We start from the raw sequence: 26642 nt of genomic DNA on the forward strand, positions 1-26642 counted from the left end.
TCTTAAGACTTTTGTTCCTCACTGGCTTCCACTTCATAAAAAACCTGGCTATAAATCTTTAGATTCCTTCCAACTAAATTCAGTTTACCCAAAAAAAAAAAAATTGTATATATTTGGCATTAACAGAAACATAACATGGATTAAACTCCCTTTTTTGTAGATAAAACAAGTCATAATTGTTCTCGTGTCTGTTTATGTGCACTTTTTAATCTTCAATTTCATCTAAAAATATTGAACTCATGTTGTGAAAAGATCAACAATCTAATAATTTGTTTCCTTAACCACCTAAACCTTATAATCTATATAAACGACGACGTTTTTGTTAAAAACTTTCTATGGGCCGGATAGGAATAATCAGGCCCAATAATTAACACATCGATTCCAGGCCTAATAAATCCTAACAAATATCTCAGATACAAACGATGTCGTATTAACGCCGAACGTAAACAATCCTGGAACAACCGTTTCAACGACCTTTATTATTATCACTTCTTTACTTCCGATTTTGCGAATTTGCTGCAACCGTACACTTACGCAGCCTCATGTGTGTTCTTCTTCACCGTCGTCGTCTCTACCAAAAACCCTAATCCCTAAAAAAAAAAAAAACCCTAATTTTCCCGCCCAATGTATCAATCCATAAACCTCTCCGTTTCTTCTAATTTCACTCACCGTCACCGACCTCTCCTCGAATCACCACGATTCCCTATCTTCTTCACCACCACCACCACCGGGTTCCGCAAACCCGTCAATCTAAAGCCTCCACGCGTCTCATCGGACCCTAATTCCAACGATTCAGGAGGTGACAAAGCCTTATCCGAACATCTCATCTCGTTTCTCAGAGCTGTCCCTGACTGGGCCGACGAGATTAAAGAGCGTGGGATGCAGCAGAAACGCTCACTCTACACACACGAGAAATGGGTCGAACACAGAAGCTCTCTCCGTCACGTGCGTCATCTCCTCTCGAGCTTCTCGTCACGTGTTATACTCTCTTTGATTCCTCCTGTGTTCTTCTTCACTACCGTCGCGGTTGTGATCGCTAGTTACAACACCGCCGTGGCTTTGGATTTGCTTCCTGGGATATTCCCGATTCTTAGATCGTCGTCGTTGCCGTATCAGCTTACGGCTCCGGCTTTGGCTCTGCTTCTTGTGTTTCGTACGGAGGCTTCGTATTCGAGGTATGAAGAAGGAAGGAAAGCTTGGGTTGGGATCATTGCTGGAACTAATGATTTAGCTAGGCAAGTGATTTGTTCTGTTGATAGCTCCGGTGATGAATTGGTTATTAAAGATTTGCTTCTTCGTTACGTTGCTGCTTTCCCTGTGGCTTTAAAGGTGAAATCTTGAAATCGAATTGTTGTTTGTGGCTCATGTTTAGATTTTGGTATTGGATTTGATTAGGAAAGTTTTCATTTTTTATTTTGCAGTGTCATGTGATTTATGGTTCAGATGTCGGAAGAGATCTCCGGAACTTGATTGAAGCTGATGACTTGTCTCTGATTCTTCAATCAAAGCATCGTCCACGTTGTGTAATCGAGTTCATTTCTCAGAGCATTCAGTTGCTTAAACTAGACGATTCAAAGAGGGATTTGTTGGTAGGATTCTTGACAGTTGCTACAGTGTTTGCAATATCCTTGTCTTTGATATTTGATATTATGGTTCATCGCAGGAATCAAAGATGCTCCATTTACATGAAGGCATTGGAGTTTGTGAACAACTCATGGGCATTCCGATTCCTCTGTCTTACACACGGTTAACCTCGAGGTTTTTAGTCTTTTGGCATTTAACTCTCCCAATCATTCTCTGGGATGAATGCCATTGGATTGTTGTTCCTGCTACTTTCATTAGTGCTGCATCTCTGTTTTGCATAGAAGAAGTACTTTTTCCTCCTCCTCCTCCTGCTCCACACTTAACTTTACATATTGACTTGTTTATCCTCTCCTCTTTTGCTTGAATCCTTTTTTCTTTTGGTTTGAAACTCTGCAGGTGGGTGTTCTTATAGAAGAGCCATTTCCTATGTTGGCATTAGATGAGCTTTGCGATCTTGTGCATAGTAACATCCAAGAAGCTGCTAAATCTGAGAAAGTCATACGTAACCGCATCATTGCAAAGATAAAGCTCCGTGAATTCAAGCACTCATCAAATGGTCGGCATAGATCTTGATTTCATGCTTAGGTTAGTTTGATATATATTTACATATTGTATAGAACCACCTTATACCAGTTAATAGGGATACTTTCTACCTTTACGTTACATTTGTATATCTTCCTTCTGTATATGTTTATGATGTATATTATACAAGTCATAAGTCAACCTTTACATAAGTTATAGTTTGGGTCAAGAAACGCCGTTATACCATCTACTATCTCTTGAACCAAATTCATTAGCCCTGTCATATTGTGGTTCTAAATAATATGGAACTCATCAAAGACAATTGGCTAAGTAGCTCATTAAAAGAAGAATATATAATGTTTCCGCTAAGAAAACATGAACAACCCCACAAGGAACCACAAAATATTTTTAAAAAGTTATAAAATAAGATCGAAGGACTGAGTTAAGAGGCCATGATCCTTGACACTTGCCGCAAATCCTCTACATGGTCTAGAAAGGTGTAAACTTTAAGTTGCTTGAGAGCATCATTAGTGGAGTACCTCTCCTAAGTTACTTTCAAATTAATTAATCATATAATTAATATTAATTTAAGTAAAGCAACCCTAAGAGTATTTTTGCAAAATCATTCCTTTACTAGAGAACTCAAATAAGGTTACTCAATCTTTTAAAAAATAATTTTTTAACATAACAACCAAAATGGTTTTTTTTTGTTCTTTACCAAAAATACCAAACTTAAACTAACATAATCAGCAACATTTTCATATTGGGGACCCAATTTGCTGTTTCATATTGGAACAAGATTTGAGTTTTCTTATACACATTGTGGATTCTGCAAATAAATTAGAAACTAAACTTGAAATGAAAGCTTGGCCCAAGCACAACTATTTACAAGACAGAGGAGAATGCAACAAAGGAAGAAGATGGATACCCGATGTAGAGACTTCTCTAGCTGCACTATCCTCTGGTTGTTGTTCCCATTGACGAGTCGAGAGTTACGGTAAGGATGAGCCAAAGTGTTTGTAAACGTTCCAAATAGCATCTTGAATCCTCAAAGGTCTCAGAGCCTCGGTTTCTTGGCTTGTGGTCACAACCGCTGTTCTGTCTGAAACTTCGACCTTGATCTGTCTGCTAGGAAGATCCTTGTATAGCTCAGTCCATTTCTGTATTGACCATCCTATGTGTTGCAGAATCACTTCAACTAATATCAAACTCTGCTGCTTTCTCATGTAAATGCTTTACCCAAGTTTTAGCAAAAACAACATCTAAACCCAACTGCTTCAAGTAATCCGTGGATGCACTATTAGCGTAAGCTGTCTGCACAACACCAAGACGAGACTGCTTCCTTCTTTACCATCATCAAGAATGTTTAGTTGCTCTTTGATGAAGAGAGCAAACAAAGATAAAATCTTATCACCATCAAGTAGCTCAACCTTTACATCAGAAGTAGAAGGAACATAAAAGTAAACCAATCGATCTGAATCACCATCCAAACTCGCACACCTCATCCCTACATCTTTTAACCCAAATCCTAAAGGCACAACCTTTTCTTTCTGAACAAAATCAGCACCTACACCTTCATTAAGCACACCTCCATCTCTACCTGTGTTAACTTACGAATCTCAAGATCAAGATTACTCAAAGACCCTCTAAGCTCCTCAATCTTCTGTCCACCAAAACATTAGCACCATCTACAACCAATTTGCTAATCTCAAACTTATTGTAAAGTGTTATTGTTTGTTCTACTAGGAGAGTTAAAGGCTTAAAGCATGATTACCTATACAATCTAAAACACAAAGACAGTTCATCCCTTTACAATCTAAAACACAAAGACAACACCTCACACAACACAAGAAAATCTGTCGTAAATCAGACAAACAATCGATTTAAGCCCCAACCCATAAACCCTCCATACAAATCACAAACCAATTAAACATCAAACATTACCCACTCTCACAATCAAATTGAATTTTACCTAAACCCTAACATTAACAACGAGATCAATAATTAAGTGATGAGGAGACAAACCTTCTCTGTCTGATTTGTCTCCCGGTGGACTTCGCCGCCGCCGTCGATGTCGCAGAAGGAGGTAGGTCATCGTTTGATGTTTGGTGTATCAATCGGAGTGTTTCCGGTTTGGTGTATCAATCGGTGGCGATTTGCTGTGTGGGATGAGAAGAGAGAGACAGACTCGGGGAAGAAAGAAGAAAAATGAGGAGAAAAAAAAAATTGCTTTTATATTTTTTGATCAACCAATCACAATGAACTACGTCGCGGTTCTCAAGGGTTACTCAAAGTGCTCCCTAAAGAATCGATTCTCATGTAAATGGATTTTAAATGGATTGTTTATTCATGAATTGGGGCCCAAACCCAAGAGAAATCAGGAGAGTACCCCTTAGTAAAGATGGTCTGAAGGCTTCCATTCCTTGGATTCTAACTTTTCTGAGGTTATTCTTCTCGGGATTGTAGTAGAAAAGTTTGAAATGATCGGTTATATAGTCATGCGACAACACAATTTCACCTGTATCACTCGTTCCAACATATCTTAACTTGATCTTTTTAAGTTTTTTCTTACCTGACTTGGCCTTTGCAACGACTTCCTTCCGAGGAGGAGGGGGAGGCCAAATATAGGTATAACTAAACCACTGATGTGTTTCAGCATCTTCTAGAACCCATAGTTGCATTTCAGAACTAGGTATTCTTCTTGAAGGTTTCCACATAAGCAAAGCTAATTTATCCTTGTAGTTTAGGAGAGTCGATTGAGTAGTATATGATCTTCCCATGCCTTGAGCAAGTCTTATACACTTGAATTTCTCAGATCGAAACTCAAAGCAAACTACGCCACTCCCAGTCGTGTGATAGTCATAGAGGTATGCTAAGTAATACAAAACACCATTGACGCATATCCCATCATATGCTGAATGATCAGATGTACGATCCACAAAAACACGTTCATGTGGTATGTTACATGAGATGATTCTCCATGATGGATTAGTTCCAGTTCCTAATGTCAAAACTTCAGCCTCAAGAGAACCATTAAATCGTCGGTGACGTATATGGGTCATGCACAACACTTTGAATTGTTTGTCGATCGGATCATAACCTAAATAGCTTGTCACTCCCCGCTTCCGCTTTGTATTCAGGTTGGGTAACGTCAAGATTTCTCCGGTGCTAGGGTTACATATCAATGGCACGTTAACTGTCCCTTGCTTTGAAGTTTGTTGATTTATACCGCACACTAAACCACGAACAGGACGGAATATTTCATAGGGACAATAAATCGGGAAACTCATATGAAATTTGACAGCTAAAAAACGAGACGACGTATCTTGAGGCGTCGGTGATGAGAAGAAGAACGTGTTGCCGTCTTTTAGGACAGTGAACAATAGCTTCGGCCGAGAGGAAGAGATGGTGTAGAACGGTTCGGTGAAATATGGATTTGTAAGTGTGGAATCATATAGCTTCGATACGCAACGAAATCTCGCAATAGACTTAGCAGGCAGTCTCATGAATATATCAATAACGAGATCAAACGGGATCGATTCTGAGATAATTACTTCTTCTTCATCCCTTTTCTTCCCTGAAAAAGATGATCGATTGCACCGCCGAATTTTCATGACTTGGCGGATACGCTTCTCGTAAGCCCTATAGTTTTTTTTTTCTTTTTTTTTTTCTCTCTTTAATAACGCACGTCTGATAATCGTATATATTCATACGAGGGTCTGAATGCAAAATATAAAAGAGAATATTCTCTCTTCTTGTGCATATATTATCCAAGAAAATCATAAGTAATATATACCGGATCATTGCAAAGATAAAGATCAATAGATTTAATTCTTTAGCCCTGTTGTAATGTGGTTTTGTACCTATGGAAAACGACTAATATGGAACTCATCAAAGACACAATTGGCAAAGTCGCTCATGAAAAGAAGAGTTATTAAAAAAGCTGCAAAACAACCAAGGCTGAGAGAACTGTATGAACCACTAAAGAAAACATGAAATCAAATCAGATTTAAAGGACTGAGCTAGTTGCCCAAAAGAAAAATTGAAAAAAAAAATAGTAATCCAATAAGACTTGAGGAGGACTGTGTTACGTTAAGAGGCCATGATCCTAGATATTTTCCTCAGATCCTCTACATGATCTAGGAAGACGTGAGCTATTTGATCCTTAAATGCTTCCATTCCTTGGATCTCAACTCTTGTCAAAGTGCTCTTCTCGAGATTACAGTAAAGGAGGTAGAAAGAGTCGGATATAATCTTTGGCGACAAGACAATTTCACCAGTGTCACTTGTTCCAACAAAAAATAGAGTCTCTTTCTTAGATGACCTAGTCTTTGCAACAACTATTTTCTTAAGAGGAGGACGCGGAGACCAAGAGTAGATATAACTCGACCATTTCTGGTTTTTAGCATCTTCTAAAACCCATAGTTGATAACCACTGTATTCCCCATCAACAGAGTACCCCTGACGCAAAGCTAATTTACCCTTGTAGTTTACCAAAGTCTGGTTTATACACTTGAATTTTTCAGATGTAAAGTCAAAGCAAACTATAATGTGAAACCTGCTGTAACCGGCAAAAACGGATGCTAAGGAGTACAAAACGCCATCGATGCATATACCATCATATGCGTTATGGCCAGCTTTACGATTCAAAACATCACGACAATGAGTTATGTCACATGAGATCTCTCTCCATGATGGTTTCTTTCCGGGTTCTACTGTCAGAATCTCACACGGTTCATACGCAGATCCTCCACCAGCAAGTGAATGGATCATGCACAGTAGTTTGAATTGTTTGCCGATGGGATCATATACCCTAGATAGCTTGTCACTACCCTCCTCTTTGATTTCAGTTTGGGTAAGTCCGTCAAATACTCTCCTGTGCTAGGGTTACATAAGTATCTATCCTTCCATTTATACTTCGTTGATTTATACCGCATACTAAACCACGAACAGGACGGCAAATTTCAAAGGTACGATTAAATGGGAAACTCATATGGATATTGACTGCTAAAGCAGACGAATCTTGAGGCATTGGTGATGAGAAGAAGAACGTTTTACCGTCTTTTAAGACGCTGAACAATAGCTTCGGGCGAGACGAAGAGATGGTGTAGAACGGTTCGGTGAAATCTGGATTGTCAAATGTGGAATCCCATAGCTTCGATACGCAACGAAACCTTGTTATAGACTTCGCAGGCAGTCTCATGAATATACCAATGATGAGATCATAAGGGATGGATTCTGAAATTGCTTCTTCTTCATTCCTTGGCGTCGTTGAAAATGATGGTGCATTGCACCGCCGTTTTTTCATAGCGGAAACGCTTCCCTTAAACCCTAAACTCTCTTTTTTTTTTTTTTTTTTTTTTTTCACGTGTCTGATAAACCGCTAGATATAGGGTTCTTAATTTTTTATAAAATGGTCTATTTATATAATTCTTCACAGTACGAGGATCTGAATGGGAAAATATAAAATAAAGCTAGCTATTTAAAAACGACGTTAACGACCCTCAGACGTTATACATTACCACCATTTTTGCCTGATTCATAATAATCTCGTAAACTGATCCATTAAGTATCATATAACTCAGCTTTCTCATGGAAAGCTAAAACTTATGCTTATACAAGTGTATGGACCTCTCCGTAGAGATATGAACAGTCACATAAAACAAAATAAATATTACTGTATATAATTCAATTGTAATTATATACAATATGTATTAACTATTAAGAGCCTGCTTTGATCCTCAACACTTGGCATAAGCTTCACGTCCTCTATGTGGTCTACGTTTATATAAGATATGAGGGTCCAAAGATTCTAAGTACATATATATAGAGAGGGTCCAAAGATTCTAAGTATATATATATGTAGAGAGAGGGTCCAAAGATTCTAAGTATATATATATATATAGAGGGTCCAAAGATTTTTGACGATAGGAATAGCCGAATAGGAGTTAAAAATTTTGAAGTACATATTTATATATCCTGAGGTCGCAGATTTATATGCAGATTTCATAGGTTTATACATTTTTTCATGATTTATGATCCATATATCTACAGTCTCAAGATGACTAACATACAAGTAAAACCCATCAAAGAAACTATTTGCAAATTAAGTCGATTGCTCGTGAAAATAAGAGTTTAAAACAACCATAGCCTACAAGTACTGTGTATATATAAACCACTGATAAAAGATGAGCACCATCACGAGAACATGAAAAAGATATAGTAAATAACTAAATAAGATAGTGAAAGGACTATGTTACGGCCTTTTTTGGCACAAGCTTCACATCCTCGACATGGTCTAGAAAGGTGTAAGCTTTATGACCCTTAAAGGTTTCCAATCCTTTGATTTTTACTATCTGGATAGTGTTCCTCTCGGGACTGTAGTAGACAAGGTAGAAAAAGCCGGATATGGTGTTTGGCGACATCACAATTTCACCTTTACTAGTGGTTCCAACAAAACATAACGTGTCATCTTTATATATATTCCTCCACGGAGGAGGCAAAACGTAGATATAACTCGACCATTGGTGTTTCGCGGCGTCTTCAAGAACCAAGAGTTGAATACCGTCGTATATTCTGTCGACGTTAGAATAATTCGGCTGAAGCTTAGCTAATTTACCCTTGTAGTTTACTAGAGTTGATTCAAGTCCATATCCTCCCGAGTACATCCCCATGCCATGATCAGCTTTCTTTATATAACTGAATTTTTGAGATTCAAACTCAAAGCATACTATATCAGGAGTCCCGTCGAAGACATCGTGCACCACGGCTAAGTAATACAAAACACCATTGATGCATATCGCATCATATTGACAAAAGCCATTGGTTTCCTCCACAACAGCAGGGTGATGTAGTATGTCACAATCTATCATTTCCCTTGACGAACTTGTCTTCCCGGTTCCTAACGTCAGAACTTGATGCTCTCCAGAAGGAGTGTCTTCTCCTCCTAGCGATGACCGTGTCATACACAATGCTTTGAAAGTTTTTTCGATCGGATCATACCCAAAAAAGCATATCACTACCTTCCTCCTTGTTTTCACGGTGGGTAAGGCCACGGATTCCCCTGTGCTAGGGTTACATATCAATGGCACAGTAACTGTCGCCCCCTTTGTAGTTCGATGTAAACCACATACCCAGCCACGAACAGGACGACAAATATGAGAGGAAGAGTTTATTGGGAAACTCATACGAATATTGGCGTATGTAGACAGATCTTGAAGATTTGGTGATGATGAGAAGAAGACCGTTTCATCCCCTTTTAGGCATGTGAACAAGATCTTCGGACGAGACGAAGACAAGGTAAAGAACGACTCGGTGAAATGTGGATCTTCTAATGTGGAGTTCCATAGCTTCGATACGCTACGACATCTCGCTACAGACCTCACAGGCAACCTTAAGAGTACCTCGATTACGAGATCCAACGGGATCGGTTCGGGCTTCACTACTTCTTCTTCATTCCTTGGCTTCGAACAAGATCGTGTCTTGCGCCGCGTCATCATGGTGGAAGCGCTTCTCTTAAAACCCTAATGACTTTTTTGTTTCCCCGTTGTCTGATTAAAAAACCTAGCTAGCAACCAAAACGCATAATTAAAACGTGTCTCTCAAGCTCCCGGGGTTTTCTGATTAAAAAGAGAATAATAAGGTCTAATGTATAATATTTAATATTATAAGGGTCTAAATGAGAAAATGAATAAAGACGATTCAAACGATGTCGTAGAAGAAAGAAACTGATCTCTTCTCTTCTTCTTCCTTCGCCGGGAAGCTCACAAACGGAGAACTCTGCTGTTCCTTGGGACGTTTCCCTGAAGGCAAGTTCTTATAGATTCCCCGCAATTTTTTTTCTCTATGTTATTTTATTTTCAAATTCACTTTGTACTCTGAGACGATATGAGATCTGGGGCTGCTTTATGATCTGTTTCAATTCTGAAAATTTGTTTTGCAGAGCTTTAGATCTGATTGTTTCTTAGTTGGTTTGATGTAATTTTTGACGCGTTTGATATGTGGAATGTGATAGCTGAATCATTGGTTTGCCTTGTTTGTGTATACCGCTCTTGATCATCAAGATCACTTGTGTAAATTGTTACATTAACTTAGTTTAGGGATTAGCCATATATATCTGAGCCAGTGTTTATTTGTAGAATCAGATTTGGTGGATCATTCACAATGGCGTGTATAGTAGAGGAGACAGAACGTGCAGATCAATCAAATGAGACACAAATTGCACTTATAAGCGGAGTTCCTGATGATATCTCAGAATCTTGCTTAGCTAGAGTTCCTAGAGAATATCACATGGCAATGAAATGTGTTTCAAGGAGATGGAGAGATTTTGTGTGCAGTGATGAGTTTTGCGATTATCGGATAAAGTTTAACTTGGCTGAATCTTGGATTTACGCCTTGTGCCGTGACTTATCTGGCGGTGTCTTCTTACACATGCTGAATCCTTTCTCTTCCAGAAGAAGATCATGGAAAAGAATCCATGAATATCAGTATATACCAAAGAGAGAAGGCATGGGTTTTGCAGCATTGGGTAAGAGACTGTTTGTGTTGGGTGGATGTGGTTGGTTAGAAGATGCTACTGATGAGGTTTATTGCTTTGATGTTGCTATGAACACTTGCTGCGACGTGGTACCTCCTCTTTCAACTAAAAGGTACTTCTGTTTCTCTTAGGATTCTTAATCTTGTCTTGTCCAGCGTCTTAATATTCCGATTGCATATGTAGATGCTACTTTGCTTGTGAAACGGTGGATGGAAAGATTATGGCAATTGGTGGGCTAGGGTTGAATCCAAACGCTAAACGAACTTGGGACGTCTATGATCCTTTGACCAGAACCTGCAAATCTTGTTATGATGCAAATATAGTCCCTGAAATAGAAGATTCATTTGTAATGGACGGAAAGATATATGTTCGGGGTGGTGGATCTTCCACTGTAGTCTATAATGCATCTAGCGGGGTTTGGGAAACTATGGAAGATGTTATGGCATCAGGATGGAAAGGTCCAGCAGTTGTTGTAGCAGATGAGCTCTATGTTTTGGATCAAACTTTTGGAACTAAGCTAACAATGTGGTGCAAGCATAAGAGAATGTGGATTAGTATCGGGAAGCTATCTCAATTGGTGATGAAACAGCCTTGTCGGCTTGTTTCTATTGGGAATAGTATCTTTGTGATTGGTAAGGATTGCTCTACTGTGGTAATAGATGTTGAGAATGTGAGGAAGACGTCAATGAATGGAGTGATGGTGTGTTCTTCTATACCAAAGACTTGGGATGATGATATAGATGTTATTAGCTGTAAATCTGTAGCCATATAATATGTTTAACTATCTACTACTTTGCTCTTGTCTCAAAAAGCTTGGACCTTGCACAAACAACATATGCTGTTGCTGTTTCATGTAAGCTTGTCTGAATCACAACACTGTCTTCCTAGTTCATATAAACGAATCCCCAAATCCAAATCTCAAAAGCTTTTGGTTCTTGATTGTTCAATTGGGTGACAAAAAGGTAGCTTTCAATTGGTCTGCAAACAAGAACCGATTACAGTGAAGCTACATTCTAAATTAGCTGTTTTCCAGGCGGTGGCAAAAAGCTATGCAGTTTCTCTATCTTCATCTTGAGTTCCTGTAGTTTCCCCAACTCGTCTTTGCTCGATAATGAGGTCTCTAACATCCGATAGACTGGTTCGCTCACACACCTTCCTCTCTCCACTGTTTGCATCGAGCACTCAAATGCATCATTGGCTCTTCTTCGAGCGCACAGTGCAGTGGTAAGGAGATCCAACGCGTGACCATGAGGGCAATACCCTTTCTCCAACATATACTTCCACAGATCTAATCCTAAGTTAACTTCACCGTTTTGACAGAACAACTTCATCAGCATCACCACGGTTGGTGTTTTCGGAACCAGAGATCTTTCCTTCATCTTCTGATAATACTCACATACACCATTGAATCCAAACTCTTTCGATTTCATCAGTCCAATAAACATGGAGTGAAAAGTTACACTGTCAGGCTCAATACCTTTCTCTTCCATCTCCTTCATCACCTTAACAGCACCACTCACATCTCCACATTTCATAAGCGTACTCATCAAAGCGTTATAAGCTCCACAATCAGGTATTAACCCTCTCTTGGGAATTTCATCGAACAGTTGGCGTGCTTTGATCTTATTCCGAGCTACACCAGACCCATGAATCAACGTAGTGAGTATCTGTACTGTGATATCAAAATCTAAACGATCCATATCTTCAAAGAGTCTCAAGGCTTCCCCAAAGTTGCGTTTTTTACAGAACCCATCGATTCTAATACCGTAAGTAACTGAATTGGGTTCGAATCCTCGTTTCACCATCTCATGATAAAACAGCTCAGTGGCCGTAACATCACCAGCTTCCTTAAACCCTAAAAGCAAAATGTTCATCGTCTTCACATCTGGGTTAAACCTAGAATGCAATTTCTCAAAAACTGATCTCGCTTCCTTCATCTCACGCTCTGTGCAAAACGCTCGTAGAAGAACATTGAACTCATCAACACCAAACCTTTTTCTAAAAACCTCTTTCTCCATCTTCACGAAAGCTTCTAAAGTTTCTTCGTAAGAACCAAATTTAGCGATTTTGCAGAGAAGTATGCTCATTGACTTAAAACTCAACAAACCAGGGTAGTCTTTTCGCATTTCCGCCATTAAAGCCCAAGCTTGATCGAAATAACGCATCCGTGCGAGGATGTGAAGTGTTTTCTCGAATGAATCAGAGGTGGGTGGAGATGATTTGGAGGTTTTAAGTGTATACTTGAAAAACTCGAGAGCTTTGAGGCCGTTGGAATGAGCAGCGAAGAGACGACCGAGGACTTCTGATACAAATTCCGGTGATAGAGATGATAAAGGGATGTGCTTGGAGAGAATGGGTTGAATCGGATGGTTTGGGAATGGATGATCATTGATGATTCTTGTGATACGTTCGATCTCTGTTTTGTTTATCGATGTAGAGGATAGTGATGATGATAGTGCCGGAGCAAGAAGACGATATGAATCGGAGGAGCTCTTCTTTAGCATTTTCTTCTTTTTTTTTCCCAAACCAGAAAATAAAAGATTCAGACCGAACCTTTAAAGGAGTGTACATCTAAGTTAACCGAACCGAACCGAACCAAACTGAATCTGAACATCGGTTTATTTTGGTTATTAAAAACCTTTAGCAGATAAATTGCGAGCTTTATTCGTCGGCATCTGGGGAGAAGTTCTTCGGCGGCGACGGAAGTTTCTTTTTTTTTTTTTTGAATTGGTGATTTCTTAATAGTCTGCATAAAAGGTCTGTGTTCTTGTTCGTGTATGCCTTTAACCACGGTTTTTTTTAGTTTTAAAGTTTGGTTAACTTAGGATATGCACGGAAGGTGTTTGAGGAAATGTCTGAGAGAGTCTACTGTTTCGTTTTGTGATGAAGTTGTGTCACATAGTTTCTTTGGGGAGAGGTTTATTGTATTTTTAAACCATAAAAATCTTACTTGTTGATATAATTATCTCATTAGGGATAGGTTTAGGGACGGTTTGAAGGGTTTAGTGAAAGAGGGTTGTCTTCGAAAACTATAGCTTCTTAGGTTTAACTTGTTGCAGTGATTGGCCAATGAGGCTAATATTTAGCAAGAGCATACTGTAAAAACTCAGTTCTGACTGTGAACTTTTTTGTTTAATTCGGTGAGTAGGAAGTTAGGTGGTGGTGGTACTCTAGTTGCAATGACAACGGAAACGGCAAAGAAGAAGGGAACTCCACAGATTCTTAAAACACATACTGCACAGAAACTTGTAAGATTTACCTCCTTGAAGCCCAAAAATTATAGATCTTTCTTCTGATCCATGAGTTATATTTGTAAGTTGCTTACTTGCGTTCATATAATTTGGTTTCTTCTCACTGCTTTGAGTTTGTGTGTTTTGCAGGCTGAGAAGTGGGTTGCAAATATGACGAGGCCTGCAGAGGATGATCCTGTTGAGACTGAACCAGAAGTTCGACCACACAGGTGGAGAAAATTTTCTTTGTTCATGTTAATTTGCACTTCATTTTTGCGAATTTGAAACTGAATATGAAGTATCCATTGTAAACTCTGCGTAGGCTTGGACTTGGTGCTCAAGTGTCAAGACAAACAAAGCGTAGACCTTCAGATGACCCTCTCGATCAGAAACTACAAGCCAAGTTTGATGCAGGGAAAAGAAAATATGCAAGATCGGTTGCAGAATCCGCTGGTTCTAGTAAGAACACTGGTGATGACAGTGAGGATGATGATGATGAATCAGAAAGCAAAAGCCAAGCATTTGGAAAGAAAAAGAAAAATACAAGTACGCCTCATTAGAGTTTGTGTTTGTACTATAGTTAAATTCATGGCCTTGTATTTGTTTTGATTGTTGGGGAAGAGCTAAAACCACATAATTGTAGTTCTATTGGCACTTTGTAAAACCATCATCTTTGTTTTGGTGGAAGTTCAAGCCTCGTGTTATTACACTCTTTAGTTCATACTCATACAAAAATCTCTTGGCTGAGTAAACTACAGAAGCCCCTGGAAAGAAAAACAGAGTATGGAAGTGAAAGAAACAAAAGTCTGTGTTTATGTTAAAAAAAAGCTGTGGTTGTGCCGCTGCACAAGAAGGTCAACTAGAGAGTTTTGACCATGGCAGTGGCAATGAAACTGTACAGGATAAACAAAAGGTTAAAACGAAAGAGCCTCATCACAGGTTGTCGCTGTTGGGTTCCTGCATCGTTTCAACTTGAACTATGTCTCTGCAGCTCATGATGATCTCTTCTACTAACTCATCAAGGATTATTTCACTTGTGTAAGAACCAAGACAACCGATCTCAAACCGGAGATCCATCCAGCTTCCAGGTCTAGCCATGTCTTTTTCCACTATCTGATCTAAAGTGTGAGGGGAAGGCAGAGGTAGGAGATGCCAGTAAACTCCTTCTCGTGCCACTTTAGCTGCGATTTCCATGTCTGAGATTAGCTGGACCTCAGGTTTCAAGAATGAAATCCAAGGCCCGGGATTGAATTCATTCCAACAGAAGTCCATAAGAACTTCATCAATACAGTCGTAAAGGAGATTCTTATCGTCACAGAGCTGTGTAGGGCAGAAAACGACGTCATCTGTTAATTCTGGTTCAAGAATCTGCTCAGAGTAAAAGGGTCTTGTTAGAAGCTCTTCCCAGTCTAGGCCTGCAGATTTCACAATGGCTTCAATGTATGCAAGTGTCAACTCCTTGTCATCCATGCTGATTTTGACATTGTTGTCTTTCTCTGGTTTTGGAGAATCAGCTTCATCGAATCTTATACAGAGTGGTTGCATCCGCATTCCAGCTAAATGTGAATCAAGAAACAGTAAGAAACCAAGTTCTGATGTTACAATCTTGATCTGATCTTTAAAGTTCTTACATACCTGAACTGAAACTTGTGCTTGTTGTTGGGCTACTGTCATCATCTGTGTACAGATGCTCAAGCACGGACACTGGACTTAGCTTTCCTTGCACATCAGTGGCGGTTTCTTTGCATTCAGTCAACCTTACTGAAGAACTTGGTGGAGATCCTGGAGGAGAAGACGGTGAATGCTCTTGGTTGAACATTTCCTAGAACAAGACAAGCCATGAAATATGAAATCCTCATTCAAGAAAAAAACAGAGAATGTAATTCACTTATATCATCCAAAAGCTGTCTAACCTTGTTCACATCTTCTTCACGAAACTCAAGCGCATCTTCATCAACGTTTTCGACTTGCTGGGAAATGGAAGAGCTACTTGTTTCCGATATTGGATCTATCTCAGTCTTCTCTTCCTTGTCAATATTCTCAGTTTCCTTCTCAGAGTCTGAAAGCATTTAGTGACATTTTGTCAGAATAATAAAAATTGGGAATGGAAAGAAAATGAGAAGAAGAAGAAGAAGAAGAAGAAGAAGAAGAAGAAGAAGAAGAAGAAGAATCACCATTAGGAACTGAGACATCAATGGTAAACAATGTATCGTCCTCTTTATCTAAATCTTCATCAGTCATATCATTTGTATCTGGACTGCATTGCAGAATCTCTGGTGTCTCATCTGTCTGGCTTAGAGGGCTAAGATTGCTAACCAAATCATGTTCCGGGTTTAGTTTAGGACTGCCTGCTGGTGAACAGAACTCAGGGAGAGAAAGAATCTTCCCAAGGATTCTTGGCACTTCCTTATCTGGTAAATTCACATCAATATCTCCATTTGCAAGCATTTCAGACAAGTGTTTCTTGGCTGCAATATACAAGCCAGACATAATCTTCTCTGAGTCAGTATCCTTCTCATCAGCCGCCTCACTCTTTCTTTCCTTACATAACGGTTTTTCTTCGTCCGGTATATGCTTGTCTGGTTTACTCTGTATCTCTTCTTGCATACTACAGTTTTGGCTCATCTTATCAGCATGATCATCACATGACTTCTTTCCAACAGCAGATTGTAGTCTTCTTTTGACTAAACCGATAAGAAAGCGAGAAAAAGTTCTCCCGGTTTTGGACTTGTTAACATTAGAATGAGGATCAGATGATGAATCAAGATTCAAACTACTTGGACCAGGTTTTAAAACCACAATCGTTTTTGCAACTTGAGATCTGTTTCTCCTTTCTTCTGATTTCCATTTCCTGCTGAAAAAACTAGGTTTCCTCTTCGGTAATACCACGGCCTCTTGCTTAGAGACTACTTCAGGCTCTACTACTCTCTTAGAATCTCCTCCCAAGGTCTGAGCATCTTCATGTGATGAAATCTTCTTCATGAATGATTCTTCTTCAGAACCCAAAACATGAAAAGCCTCTAACAAGTCCTTACAAGTTTGGATCTCTCCTTCTTTCTGAGCTATCAACCGTTTAATTATCTCTTTAAATTTCTCTTCAGATTCATCACCTAAACTCTTACAAACCTCAGTCGTCTCTACATGTTCATCACCAGCAATCAAAACATCGATTCCCACCTCATCATCAATGAGTTTGTCAACACTACTCTCATGAGATGAGCTCTCACAAGAACAAGTAAGCTGCTTCATCTCATTACCTGCATAAATTAAAGTAATATAGACTGATTAATATTATCTTTATAACAGAAAGATTCTTTCAAGACACATAATAGTATAAATGTTAAAAGAAACAAAAACCTGAAACTCTTTTGCTTCCACGTTTCAAATCCATCAAGAGACGTTTCTGATTAGATCCAAAGAGACTGATGAACACCCACATACACCCTATTCCATTTATGCCTTCTCTTTTAAGATTTCTCCGACAGTTTCTCTCCATTTAACAGTTCACACACTTTAATAGAGAAGTGGTAAGGAAACTGTTAATACAAGCAAAGAATAAACTCATGTCTGAATTTATATATATAAAAAAAGAAAAGAAACAAGCCAAAAATATTTAACTTTTCATCATGCAAGTGATCTGTTAAAACTCTGTTTACATGATTTTTTCCAATCAGTCACACAAACGCACTGTGATAATTACTGTTTATGATTCGATACCTTTCCTTTTGTAGCAAGTGAACTTCTTTTTTGTTTTTGTTTTGGTGACAATCATCGTGAAGAAGAAGAAGAAGAAGAAGAAGAAAGGAAGAAATAAAAAAGCATAAAAGAGTAAAAAGAAAATAGTAAATACCTTTAAAGAATCTGATCCGATACTTGGGAAAAATCTGAAAATGCAGCTGGAGGATCAATTAATAAGAGAAGCCATCTTTACAACTTTTTAGCTGTTTTCCACGAAACAAACAAAAGAATGCCCTTAAGTGTTTACCAGACTTTCCCGGAAAAAACTTGGCTGAATTTGCGGCTTTTTTTCTCGAAACTTTTTTATACATAAAAATGAAAGAACGAAGTAACGAAGCTCGAAACACGAGGGTGTTGAACAACAAACTAGTGTCTCAATTTAGATTATGAAGACCCATCTTTCTCTCACCAGAATATGAAATATTGAAAAGAAAAAAAGATAAAATATTTATAAAAAAATGGAGAATTAGGCATAAAGTCACACGAGTTGAATAAATTACTAGGAAAAACAAAAGAAGGACAAACCTAGATTATTAGAAAGTGTGGTGTGTGGAGATTGGATTAAGTTTCATTATTTACATATGAGCCAAGATATATGTTTTCTCTAGCTGAACAAAAAGAGTAAAGATGTTTTTTCTTTTTGTTTGGTTAATATTGACTTTGTTCACTTTAAGGTGCAGCAGCCATTGGAATCCTCGCCCGTAACTCCTTTTACACATCGTTGTCGTTGTAGATATATATATATATACAAGTGTATTAGTGTCTTCACGAGACTGTAATGAATGTGTAGTATACGTACATATAGTATATCATTTATATGTATATGGTGAGAGAAGGTTTGGTGATGCAGGTAGCTAGGTTAATGGTCCTCTAGAAGGAGTCGTCGCTACGGTAGTACCGTACAGAACGAATGTGTCGGGAAGGGTATGATGGTAATTTCCGTTTACGAAAATTGCAAAGTCAACACATATCAAGAAAATTAATTAAAAGAAATAAGTGAGAAGTTAGAATAAAGCGTTATAAAAATGAAGAAAAAAGTCAAAAATGACATGCATTGGAGTCTCTTCATTTATGGACAACTTTTTTTTTTTTTAATTATGGACACATTTAACAAATTTAGGGGATATTGTATACACGACATTCAGATTCTGAGCATTATATAAAATGTTATGAGTCTAATATGAAATTAATTGTAGGTTGAAGTTGATAGTTTGTCTAGATATTAATTCTCATACGTAAGATAAAGTTATGGTTTTATAATTCATTAAACTTTAATTAATTTAGTGGTTTCTCTAACAATTGCTGTCATCCTTAAATTAAAATTTAGTAAACTATATATTGTTCCCAAAAAAAAAAAAAAAATACTAGTTAGACTTCAAGATATATTTCGAAAAGTAAATGATAAATTAGGTATATGCGAGATCATGAATAAAACAGAAATTAATTTAAAAAACGAACAAAAGAAAAACGCAATTAGGTATATAAGTCAAGGACAATTTTATATGTTTTGTTTATAGAATGCAACTAAATAAATAGGGATGTGAAAAAATAGTAGTCCGTTACGATGTTACCCATCCATATAGACCATAACTATGTTTGACTAATGGCTAAACGCGTTCGTGACCTCAAATCTTCTTCTTTTTTACTTTAGAGGTGAACAACAAAATTTTGTTTCGACAAGTGAGTAGTGTGTTACGTGTACTGTGTAGTTATCACTTCGTTACATTTTCAGAGTGTCATTTTGCATTTTGTAGTTCTACAGCTACATATAAACATTTTCTCACTTCTCAGTCATGAAAAGGTTTTGCATCACGGAATTTAAAAGCACTAAACTAATATATATATATATATATATAATAAATACAAAATAAATGATAATGCCAATAATAGTGTTATTTTCTACAGTGTTATAAAGTTTCCTAACTCTTTTGAGAGTTTCGTTTAGGTTTTTCTGTTTTTTCTCATTCTTGTTCATCTTTATGTTCAATTCGCAATTTTAGATACAAAATGAAGAAAAAAATTAAAACATTTTTTTTTCCTTAATCTTGATTTACTGCCACGAGGTTTGCCTACCCTCTAAATTGTTATAATTAAATAACCCAAATATAGATTGGACTCTAAGAAACACAATAGAACAGCATTTGCCAAACTTTATTTATATGATATGACTCTGACATATACTATAATTAGCATGATGAAATATACAACGATGTTCATCTTTGTTTAGACAACTAGCTAATCACCTACTCATTAAATTTTGTTTTTTATTTGTTTATTTTAATGTATGCAGATATATATGTTTATAGTTTAAGTTTGTACTTATATACACTAGTAGTTATAATGTCCATTTACGTAATGTAATAATCAATTGAAGTTAATACATGCCGACAGTTTTATAAACGAAACACACACCCTGAAACTTGTATAATAAAAATGATCATCAACAATTTTGTATTATTGAGGATTGGGAAATGTTCGTTGAGATACTTGAATGATGAACGACGACGTTTGGTCTTTACATCTGTATCCCAACATATTTTTTTGGTAAGGTCTGTATCCCAATGAAACACTACAAAGCTATGTAAGTGGATGCCAATCATTTTATTTTTCATAGGATTCTCCCCAAAACCCATAAGCTTTTCAATTTGTCTTTTTTACACACCTTTTAAATTTGTTTTAAAGGTGCATTATATCAATATATTAAAGTTAGGTTTCATTTTCTTTTTTTTTTTTTTTTTTTTTTTTCAACCAAACATTAATCAAATTAAAAAATAACTCCAAGATTGGTTGCCCAAACCGGAGGAAAAGAGTTTACAAAGGAAATTTCAGAGGAAAGCAATCTTGAAGAACGGGCTAGACAATCTGCCCTTACATTGAGCTCTCTAGAGATCCTGATCAGGGAGAACGAGGAAAAGCATGGTCTGAGCACAAGAAACTCCTCTAACAGGTTCGAAAAAGATGGCCAATCGTCAGGCGTCTGCACCATCGCCACCAATTCTGCACAGTCTGTCTCAAAGCTTTGACATCCAACTCCAGCCGCCAAGAGTGACTCCATAGCCCAAATCAAGGCTTGTAGCTCTGCATGTAAGGATGTAGGACCGCATCTCTGACTCCGTGCTCCCAAAAGGAGAGTCGCATCATCATCACTACAACACCACCATCCTAGACCCTGCATAGCATCTGACACCTTTCCAAGAACCATCAATCTGACATCGAGGAAACGCTCCCCTATCCTCCACCAGAGGCGTAGTATGCAAATACCTATCCGAATAGGATTTTGCTTCTTCCCATAGTAATTTATCATTATTCGCCTGGTGTAGAATTTCCGTCGGCTCGGCCTGTAACCCCTGAAAAACTTTTTTATTCCTATCTTTCCATAATGTCCAAAGTATCCAAGGAAGACGATTAGCTACATCCGAATCCCCCGACTGAGAGGCTGCCCGCCAAAAAATAAAGTCTAAATTTGACATAAATTGAAGCAAATGGAAAGCCATCGGTTTCATTTTCTTTTTATATAGAGCAAAATATGTCTAGTTCACAAAAAAAGAAGGGTGTAAATTGTATATTTTAATCTTTCTGTACATTTTTATACTTTGGTAAATAGAAAAGCGCAACCATTCCCCCCAATCTTATATAATTAATAAGTACATCAAATAAAATTTTGTGTTTGCCATGAAATCAAATAAAATCATCACAATAATTTTTGCATTGCACGAAAAGTTATCTACAGTGACGCAATAAAGCTAATTATTGGGGTTAAAAAAAAAAAACTTTTGTGCATTATATTTAGTCTGAAGTTGCTGATCTATATTTATTTTATTGGATCGTTATATCTTAATTATATTAATGGTCTTATTCGAATAAAATCTATAAAGCTTTGATGTATTAAATAAGTTTTATATTTATTTTTGATATAATAGCTTCTTAGCATAACGTTTTAAGAATTATATGCAAAAACTGCATGGATATTGATTGGTCTTAAATCTTACATAAATTACATGAAGAAAAAATCATGATGAGCAATATAATATATAATTGTGCATAAATTAAATTCTGAAGTCGACATATTTTGACTAAACGTTCGATAGATAAAAAATGCACTTTGGATATCATTGCAACAATGAAATGCCATCAGCATGCGATGATCCAACCGAAGTGGCAACGTAAAATTACGAAAAAATTGAAAATGCGTGAATATTAATCTGTTGAAACTAAAACATCACTAGTGGACGGTCTCATATTTATCAGCACTAATTAATTATCGACTTTTTTGTATTTTGATGCTTTATTCGGTCCACGAAAATTGGCTGTTTGCGAAGAAAACACACCAATAAATTAACGCCATCTCGTTATATATATCAGATAATGTGATTGATCAATAGGTACTTAACAACTAACTCAACCCAATTTTGTATTAGTTGTACATAATTATTTCGAATTGTATGCATGATATACCTCTATATTATATTCACTGTTGCACATAAAAAAAAGGTTTTAAAAATATGCAAAAACTGTATATTGATTGAGTTAGGTTCGTGCGATGTATGTTTCCTTACTAAAAGAGGTATAAAGTACTCATTAAATGTCTATGGGCTATTGCGTTGTTGTATATATTATCATATCTACAAGTTCAAAACCATTATTAATTATGATTAAAGAAAATTTCAGATCGATTAATAATTTAGTACCCAATAAACAAGTAAAAATATCTGAATATATGTGTCCATAATGATTAAGAATATATGATATTTTAAAACCTATAAACAAGACAAAAACTAAGAGGACGAAGAAGAGTCATCATAGTCTCACCAACTATTATCCCATTTAAACTTTTTAGTTTAACCTAAAAAATTAAAAAAAAAAACTATTTATTGGGTGAGAAACAACAAGCTTATGCAAAAATTGTCCCTCATGAAGAAGGGCTACTACAACTGACCTATTATCTCATACGGCCCATTTACTATTACGGGCCGAAAATAATCAAATACTCTGGCCCATTGAATACATTCGTAAAAAGTTGAGGGACTAAACGTAAGATAAAAAAAAGTGAGGGGACGACTAACTTTAAATCCCAAATATATAAGGGACTAAATATTAAAACTGCAAAGTTCAGGTTGATTCGTGTCATGTACCTTGGTTGTGTAATTTAGTTAACTTTGAAACTATGATCTAAGTGATGATGTATTTGCTTGAATAATTTATATGATTTAGAGTGTTAATTAGATAATTGGTTTGACAGAAAAAGGAAAAAAAAAAAAAAAACTGAAACTATCATTTTCACATGAAACTAAAATAACTATTTCTGTTGATCAACTAAAATTGTGGACGTTATATAGCTTTGTTTGCTCTATGAACTTGTTTGTACAAAAACTCTTCAACGCTTAAAATTAATTAGCATTAACAAAAATATAAATTAATTTTTACGCGGGAGAGAAGACGAGGTCGTTATGAAGCGGGTGTGACAGTTAAGGGCATAGCCGTAATAATACGCAGCCGTTGACGGCATCAAATCTAAGTTCAAATCTGAAAGTTTCGATCTCAGTTTCGTAATGTTGACATTTCTTTCTTGACAAAGACAGAGACAATCAATTACTTTGAGATTCTTTGGTCGGCTCTTATTGAAAGTCAATAGGCTTATCCATTGTTCATAAGTTATCTGATTAAGCTTCTGCGATAAGGCGGCTTTCATTAAACACGGTTTCGTGATTAGATATGTGTCTCTCTGATAAGCCTTTCCTCTTCTCCCTCTATATATAGACTATACCTTGGCTCATCAAATACTCTGTTATTTTTTTTTATATATGGACCGGAGTGACCATAACATTGAAGATTCCGATCCAAGAAATTGTGAAAATGGTTGGCGATTTAAGATATCACGGCAGAGATATGGTTGAATCAATGGAAAATAGCAAAAGAGAGACGCTGATGGATGAGAAGATCTATGTAGCAGTGTCATGCAAAAAACTAGAGGGCAAGTCTAGTCTCGTTTGGGCTATAGAGAACACTGGAGGCAAAGAGTTTTGCATCGTCTATGTTCATAAACCTATCCAGAACTCAGTTTGTAAGTAACCTAAATCTCCTTAGCAAAAGTTTACTTAAGGATATTTTGGTTAACTTTGGACTATCTTGTTTTATTCATTTTAAAAAGCGAGGGCAATGTTCGACGAGCAAAATTTGCGGCTTTATAGAAAAGACAAGAAGAAAGCTCACAAGAAGTTGGACACCTACTTTCATATATGCAGGCAAATGCAGGTATGGGTTACTTCTTATATATCCAAGTTTTTTTTTTTTTATGGTAGAAGAGAGATTTGGTTGTAAATTTCAAGTTAAATCGTGTGAATAGGTCAGTGCAGAGATAGTATATATTGAAATGGATTCGGTAGAGGAAGGTATCCTCCAATTGATATCTCAGCGTGGAGTTAGGAAACTCGTCATGGGAGCAGCAGGTGATAGACACTATTCAATGTAGGTGGTTGATAAGTGTAGTAGACTAGGGCTTCTTTTGTTATCTAAAAAGACTAAAACGCAGATCAGTAAATGAACTAAAACGTTGATTATGCAGGAAAATGAGAGACTTGCAGTCCAAGAAAGCTATTTACATTAACAGAGAAGCGTCTGCTACTTGTCAGATATGGTTTACGTGCAACGGATACCTAATTAGTTCAAGGTTTGGCTAATTTATTAAGTCATTTCTTCATCTTTTGTTATGTTAGCTGAACATACTAGATATAGTCACTGTTCAGGATTGGTCTTTGAGTTTTACTTGTCTCACAAGTTATACTACAATGCAGAAAAAGCTAGAAGAACAGAGAACTTGTATCTAGAATGTGCATCGTCGACAAATTCTTTGAGACAATCCGAGATTACTAGAGGAAGTGAAAGTGTTCCAAGGTCGAGTATAGTTAGAGATCATGATGATTTGATCAAAGTAGCTGTCACAGAAGCTGAGACTTCCAAAAGGAAAGCACACTTTGAGGCGTCTAAGCGTGATGAAGCTGAAAAATCTGCAATTGACGCACTCAAAAAGGTAGTATGAAATTTCCACTTAACAAGTTTTGTTTTTGCTTAGACGTATCAAACTTTTATAACTCTGTCTCTAACGAAAATTGTAGGCTAAACAATGGGAAACTGCGTATTTCGAGGAGTTGAAGCGTAGGAAAGAAACAGAGAAGGTGCTAAGGAAAGCAAAAGAAGATATTGAAAAGATGAGATCAGAATCCGAGATCCAAATAGCCGAATCTAATATGGTGATAAGAAAGCTTCAAGACAAGTATAGCTTATCAGTGGAAGCGTTGAGAATACTCAGAGAAGAACAAGAAGAGTTGAAGATAGAGCTTAGAGAAGTATCAAAGCTGGAGAGCAAGCACGACGTAGAGGAAACGTCTCCCTCTAAACAACGTGAACCGCCTCAGTACTTTATATGTCCTATTACACAGGTAAAGAAACGTTACAAAAGATCAATGAAACTATAGAGGTGACCAAAATGCTGTAATTATAAGAAAGAAACTGTTATTTTGTTGCAGGATATAATGGAGGATCCACATGTAGCAGCCGATGGTTTTACATATGAAGGAGAAGCAATAAGCGGTTGGTTCGAGAGAGGACACGAGACTTCTCCAATGATAAACAAAAGGCTTTCTCACACGAGCTTGGTTCCTAATCTTGCTCTTCGATCCGCAATTCAAGAATGGCTACAAGTTCCAGAATCACTGAACAGACCCTCTTCTTGTAAAGATATAAGTGATTAATTATTCGCCTTAATGGCTTAATCAGAGTGAAAAAATTATCATAAATCATAACATTTTTAAATTTTTTCAATTCAAAATTCTCTGATCTTATTATTATATACCTATGCACAGTGCGGTACAGCATAGTTAATAGTTGCTACTTTATATGACTATATAGTATTGTTGGTATGCTTACTCTTTTGTGGGATGGTTTGTTACGCATGTATATACTAAATATAGATATGATCAACTTAGATTTTAATATTATAATGATCCCAACCATCGATCTGAAAGGAGGAGTGTACTACAAGCATCAAGATTCAGTCACGCGGAGAAGCGTGGTGGAGAAGATAGGAGATGCAGCGGAGAAATGGGGTTTCTTCCAGGTGGTAAACCACGGGATCCCGCTCGACGTACTGGAGAAGGTGATAGAAGGGGTTGGGGGGTTTCACGAGCAGGATGCTGAATTAAAGAAACGGTTCTACTCTCGCGACCACAATAGAAAAATGGTTTACTACAGTAATTTTGATCTCTACACAGCTCAGGCGGCGAGTTGGAGAGATACCATGTGTGCCTATATGGCCCCGGATCCTCCCACATTAGAGGACTTACCTCCACTTTGTGGGTAAGGTTTCCATACCAACTGAATTAACTGACTACAATGTTCTTTTAGAAAGACTTCCTAAAGAAGATGAAGGAAACCCATTTGGATTTAAATGTTTTAAAAAAATACATGACTACCAATATTGGGTTGATATCCCTCCCGTCCCTGGAGCTCTTGTCGTCAACGTTGGAGATCTTCTCCAGGTTATATTACTAGTAAACTTTTAGCTTTGTTTCTATTGATATATAGTTTCATCAATGATTTAGACGGAAATGTGACTAACTTTTTTTTTTTTTTTTTGAATTGTTCAGCTTATAAGCAATGACAAATTCACAAGTGTGGAGCACAGGGTGATAGCAAATAGAGCAGCTGAACCGCGGATTTCAGTGCCATGTTTCTTCAGCACTGTCATGAAGGCAAATCCTCGAGTATATGGACCCATCAAAGAACTAACGTCAGAACAAAACCCTCCCAAGTATAGGGACACCACTATTGCCGAGTTCTCGAGCATGTACGGGTCTAAAGAGCTCAATACATCTGCGTTACACCATTTCAAGATCTGACCACATTGACCAATTAAATAATATATCTCTGTATCAATAATGTTTGTTTGCGTCTCTTTATGTCAAGACCCGAGTCATTGGCGAAATATAATGTCTTTTGTAAAATAATTGTGTGCAAGTATGTGTTCCAGTCCCATG

At 37.2% G+C, this 26642-nt stretch overlaps 6 protein-coding genes and 4 pseudogenes across 15 annotated transcripts; 5 read left to right on the forward strand and 5 right to left on the reverse strand.

Moving 5' to 3' along the window:
- The first annotated feature begins 421 nt into the window (after nucleotides 1–421).
- LOC104788421 (voltage-dependent chloride channel 1, chloroplastic) lies at nucleotides 422–2339 on the forward strand. The gene is made up of 4 exons (XM_010514166.3): nucleotides 422–1329; nucleotides 1422–1589; nucleotides 1664–1870; nucleotides 1981–2339. The coding sequence occupies exons 1-4, from the start codon at nucleotides 625–627 to the stop codon at nucleotides 2155–2157; spliced, it is 1257 nt and encodes a 418-aa protein (XP_010512468.1). The 5' UTR covers nucleotides 422–624; the 3' UTR covers nucleotides 2158–2339.
- Nucleotides 2340–3383: 1044 nt separating this feature from the next.
- LOC104789818 (F-box protein At3g61340 pseudogene) lies at nucleotides 3384–5720 on the reverse strand (annotated as a pseudogene).
- A 478-nt stretch (nucleotides 5721–6198) lies between these two features.
- On the reverse strand, nucleotides 6199–6879 carry LOC104789819 (putative F-box protein At1g20657 pseudogene; annotated as a pseudogene).
- Nucleotides 6880–8204: 1325 nt separating this feature from the next.
- LOC104789820 (F-box protein At3g61340 pseudogene) lies at nucleotides 8205–9645 on the reverse strand (annotated as a pseudogene).
- Nucleotides 9646–9774: 129 nt separating this feature from the next.
- Nucleotides 9775–11566, forward strand: LOC104788424 (F-box/kelch-repeat protein SKIP4). 4 transcript variants are annotated; one of them, XM_010514172.3, is made up of 3 exons: nucleotides 9775–9914; nucleotides 10251–10754; nucleotides 10826–11566. In XM_010514172.3, the coding sequence occupies exons 2-3, from the start codon at nucleotides 10270–10272 to the stop codon at nucleotides 11412–11414; spliced, it is 1074 nt and encodes a 357-aa protein (XP_010512474.2). In that variant the 5' UTR covers nucleotides 9775–9914; nucleotides 10251–10269; the 3' UTR covers nucleotides 11415–11566. The 4 variants fall into 4 exon arrangements, with proteins under 4 accessions (XP_010512474.2, XP_010512476.2, XP_087308307.1 ...); XM_010514174.3 differs by having other exon boundaries at nucleotides 9826–9914; nucleotides 10245–10754; XM_087452181.1 differs by lacking the exon at nucleotides 9775–9914 and adding an exon at nucleotides 10054–10146 and having other exon boundaries at nucleotides 10245–10754.
- LOC104788423 (pentatricopeptide repeat-containing protein At3g61360) lies at nucleotides 11463–13146 on the reverse strand. Its single transcript, XM_010514170.3, has one exon. The coding sequence runs from the start codon at nucleotides 13144–13146 to the stop codon at nucleotides 11656–11658; it is 1491 nt and encodes a 496-aa protein (XP_010512472.1). The 3' UTR covers nucleotides 11463–11655.
- A 145-nt stretch (nucleotides 13147–13291) lies between these two features.
- On the forward strand, nucleotides 13292–14581 carry LOC104788422 (uncharacterized). The gene is made up of 4 exons (XM_010514168.3): nucleotides 13292–13399; nucleotides 13791–13890; nucleotides 14023–14102; nucleotides 14195–14581. The coding sequence occupies exons 2-4, from the start codon at nucleotides 13822–13824 to the stop codon at nucleotides 14430–14432; spliced, it is 387 nt and encodes a 128-aa protein (XP_010512470.1). The 5' UTR covers nucleotides 13292–13399; nucleotides 13791–13821; the 3' UTR covers nucleotides 14433–14581.
- LOC104788425 (uncharacterized) lies at nucleotides 14545–18403 on the reverse strand. Of its 6 annotated transcripts, none has more exons than XM_010514179.2 (7): nucleotides 17858–18142; nucleotides 17590–17756; nucleotides 17230–17383; nucleotides 16047–17129; nucleotides 15786–15931; nucleotides 15508–15694; nucleotides 14545–15428 (listed from the first exon to the last, which is right to left on the reverse strand). In XM_010514179.2, exons 3-7 carry the CDS (start codon nucleotides 17366–17368, stop codon nucleotides 14806–14808), a joined length of 2178 nt encoding a protein of 725 aa, XP_010512481.1. In that variant the 5' UTR covers nucleotides 17369–17383; nucleotides 17590–17756; nucleotides 17858–18142; the 3' UTR covers nucleotides 14545–14805. The 6 variants fall into 6 exon arrangements, with proteins under 6 accessions (XP_010512481.1, XP_087308305.1, XP_087308306.1 ...); XM_087452179.1 differs by having other exon boundaries at nucleotides 17230–17408; nucleotides 17723–17756; nucleotides 17858–18017; XM_087452180.1 differs by having other exon boundaries at nucleotides 17723–17756; nucleotides 17858–18006.
- A 4854-nt stretch (nucleotides 18404–23257) lies between these two features.
- On the forward strand, nucleotides 23258–25435 carry LOC104788427 (U-box domain-containing protein 36-like). Of its 2 annotated transcripts, none has more exons than XR_015558592.1 (7): nucleotides 23258–23671; nucleotides 23759–23862; nucleotides 23954–24075; nucleotides 24173–24277; nucleotides 24402–24637; nucleotides 24723–25046; nucleotides 25134–25435. XR_015558592.1 is itself a non-coding variant. In XM_010514180.3 (7 exons), exons 1-7 carry the CDS (start codon nucleotides 23464–23466, stop codon nucleotides 25356–25358), a joined length of 1323 nt encoding a protein of 440 aa, XP_010512482.1. In that variant the 5' UTR covers nucleotides 23373–23463; the 3' UTR covers nucleotides 25359–25435. The 2 variants fall into 2 exon arrangements, 1 of the variants encoding a protein (XP_010512482.1); XM_010514180.3 differs by having other exon boundaries at nucleotides 23373–23671; nucleotides 24173–24282; nucleotides 24408–24637.
- A 171-nt stretch (nucleotides 25436–25606) lies between these two features.
- Nucleotides 25607–26504, forward strand: LOC104789821 (1-aminocyclopropane-1-carboxylate oxidase homolog 8 pseudogene; annotated as a pseudogene).
- Nucleotides 26505–26642: the final 138 nt, after the last annotated feature.

This window comes from Camelina sativa, chromosome 5 (assembly GCF_030686135.1).
Source record: "Camelina sativa cultivar CO46 ecotype springtype chromosome 5, ASM3068613v1".
Classification (NCBI taxonomy): Eukaryota; Viridiplantae; Streptophyta; class Magnoliopsida; order Brassicales; family Brassicaceae; genus Camelina; species Camelina sativa.

What these genes read in the sequence shown, in the direction of transcription:
- LOC104788424 (XM_010514172.3), top strand. Translation starts at nt 10,270, where the DNA reads ATGGCGTGTATAGTAGAGGAGACAGAACGTGCAGATCAATCAAATGAG. An exon ending in CCTCCTCTTTCAACTAAAAG is followed by an intron (nt 10,755 to 10,825) that starts GTACTTCTGTTT and finishes TTGCATATGTAG; the next exon opens with ATGCTACTTTGCTTGTGAAA.
- LOC104788427 (XM_010514180.3), top strand. Translation starts at nt 23,464, where the DNA reads ATGGTTGGCGATTTAAGATATCACGGCAGAGATATGGTTGAATCAATG. An exon ending in ACCTATCCAGAACTCAGTTT is followed by an intron (nt 23,672 to 23,758) that starts GTAAGTAACCTA and finishes CATTTTAAAAAG; the next exon opens with CGAGGGCAATGTTCGACGAG. An exon ending in CAATTGACGCACTCAAAAAG is followed by an intron (nt 24,638 to 24,722) that starts GTAGTATGAAAT and finishes CGAAAATTGTAG; the next exon opens with GCTAAACAATGGGAAACTGC.
- LOC104788422 (XM_010514168.3), top strand. Translation starts at nt 13,822, where the DNA reads ATGACAACGGAAACGGCAAAGAAGAAGGGAACTCCACAGATTCTTAAA. An exon ending in CACATACTGCACAGAAACTT is followed by an intron (nt 13,891 to 14,022) that starts GTAAGATTTACC and finishes TGTGTTTTGCAG; the next exon opens with GCTGAGAAGTGGGTTGCAAA. An exon ending in CCAGAAGTTCGACCACACAG is followed by an intron (nt 14,103 to 14,194) that starts GTGGAGAAAATT and finishes AACTCTGCGTAG; the next exon opens with GCTTGGACTTGGTGCTCAAG.
- LOC104788425 (XM_010514176.3), bottom strand. Translation starts at nt 17,368, where the DNA reads ATGGAGAGAAACTGTCGGAGAAATCTTAAAAGAGAAGGCATAAATGGA. An exon ending in TGATGTCTCAGTTCCTAATG is followed by an intron (nt 15,932 to 16,046) that starts GTGATTCTTCTT and finishes AAATGCTTTCAG; the next exon opens with ACTCTGAGAAGGAAACTGAG. An exon ending in AAGCACAAGTTTCAGTTCAG is followed by an intron (nt 15,429 to 15,507) that starts GTATGTAAGAAC and finishes ATTCACATTTAG; the next exon opens with CTGGAATGCGGATGCAACCA.
- LOC104788421 (XM_010514166.3), top strand. Translation starts at nt 625, where the DNA reads ATGTATCAATCCATAAACCTCTCCGTTTCTTCTAATTTCACTCACCGT. An exon ending in CTTTCCCTGTGGCTTTAAAG is followed by an intron (nt 1,330 to 1,421) that starts GTGAAATCTTGA and finishes TTTATTTTGCAG; the next exon opens with TGTCATGTGATTTATGGTTC. An exon ending in ATTCAAAGAGGGATTTGTTG is followed by an intron (nt 1,590 to 1,663) that starts GTAGGATTCTTG and finishes GGTTCATCGCAG; the next exon opens with GAATCAAAGATGCTCCATTT.
- LOC104788423 (XM_010514170.3), bottom strand. Translation starts at nt 13,146, where the DNA reads ATGCTAAAGAAGAGCTCCTCCGATTCATATCGTCTTCTTGCTCCGGCA.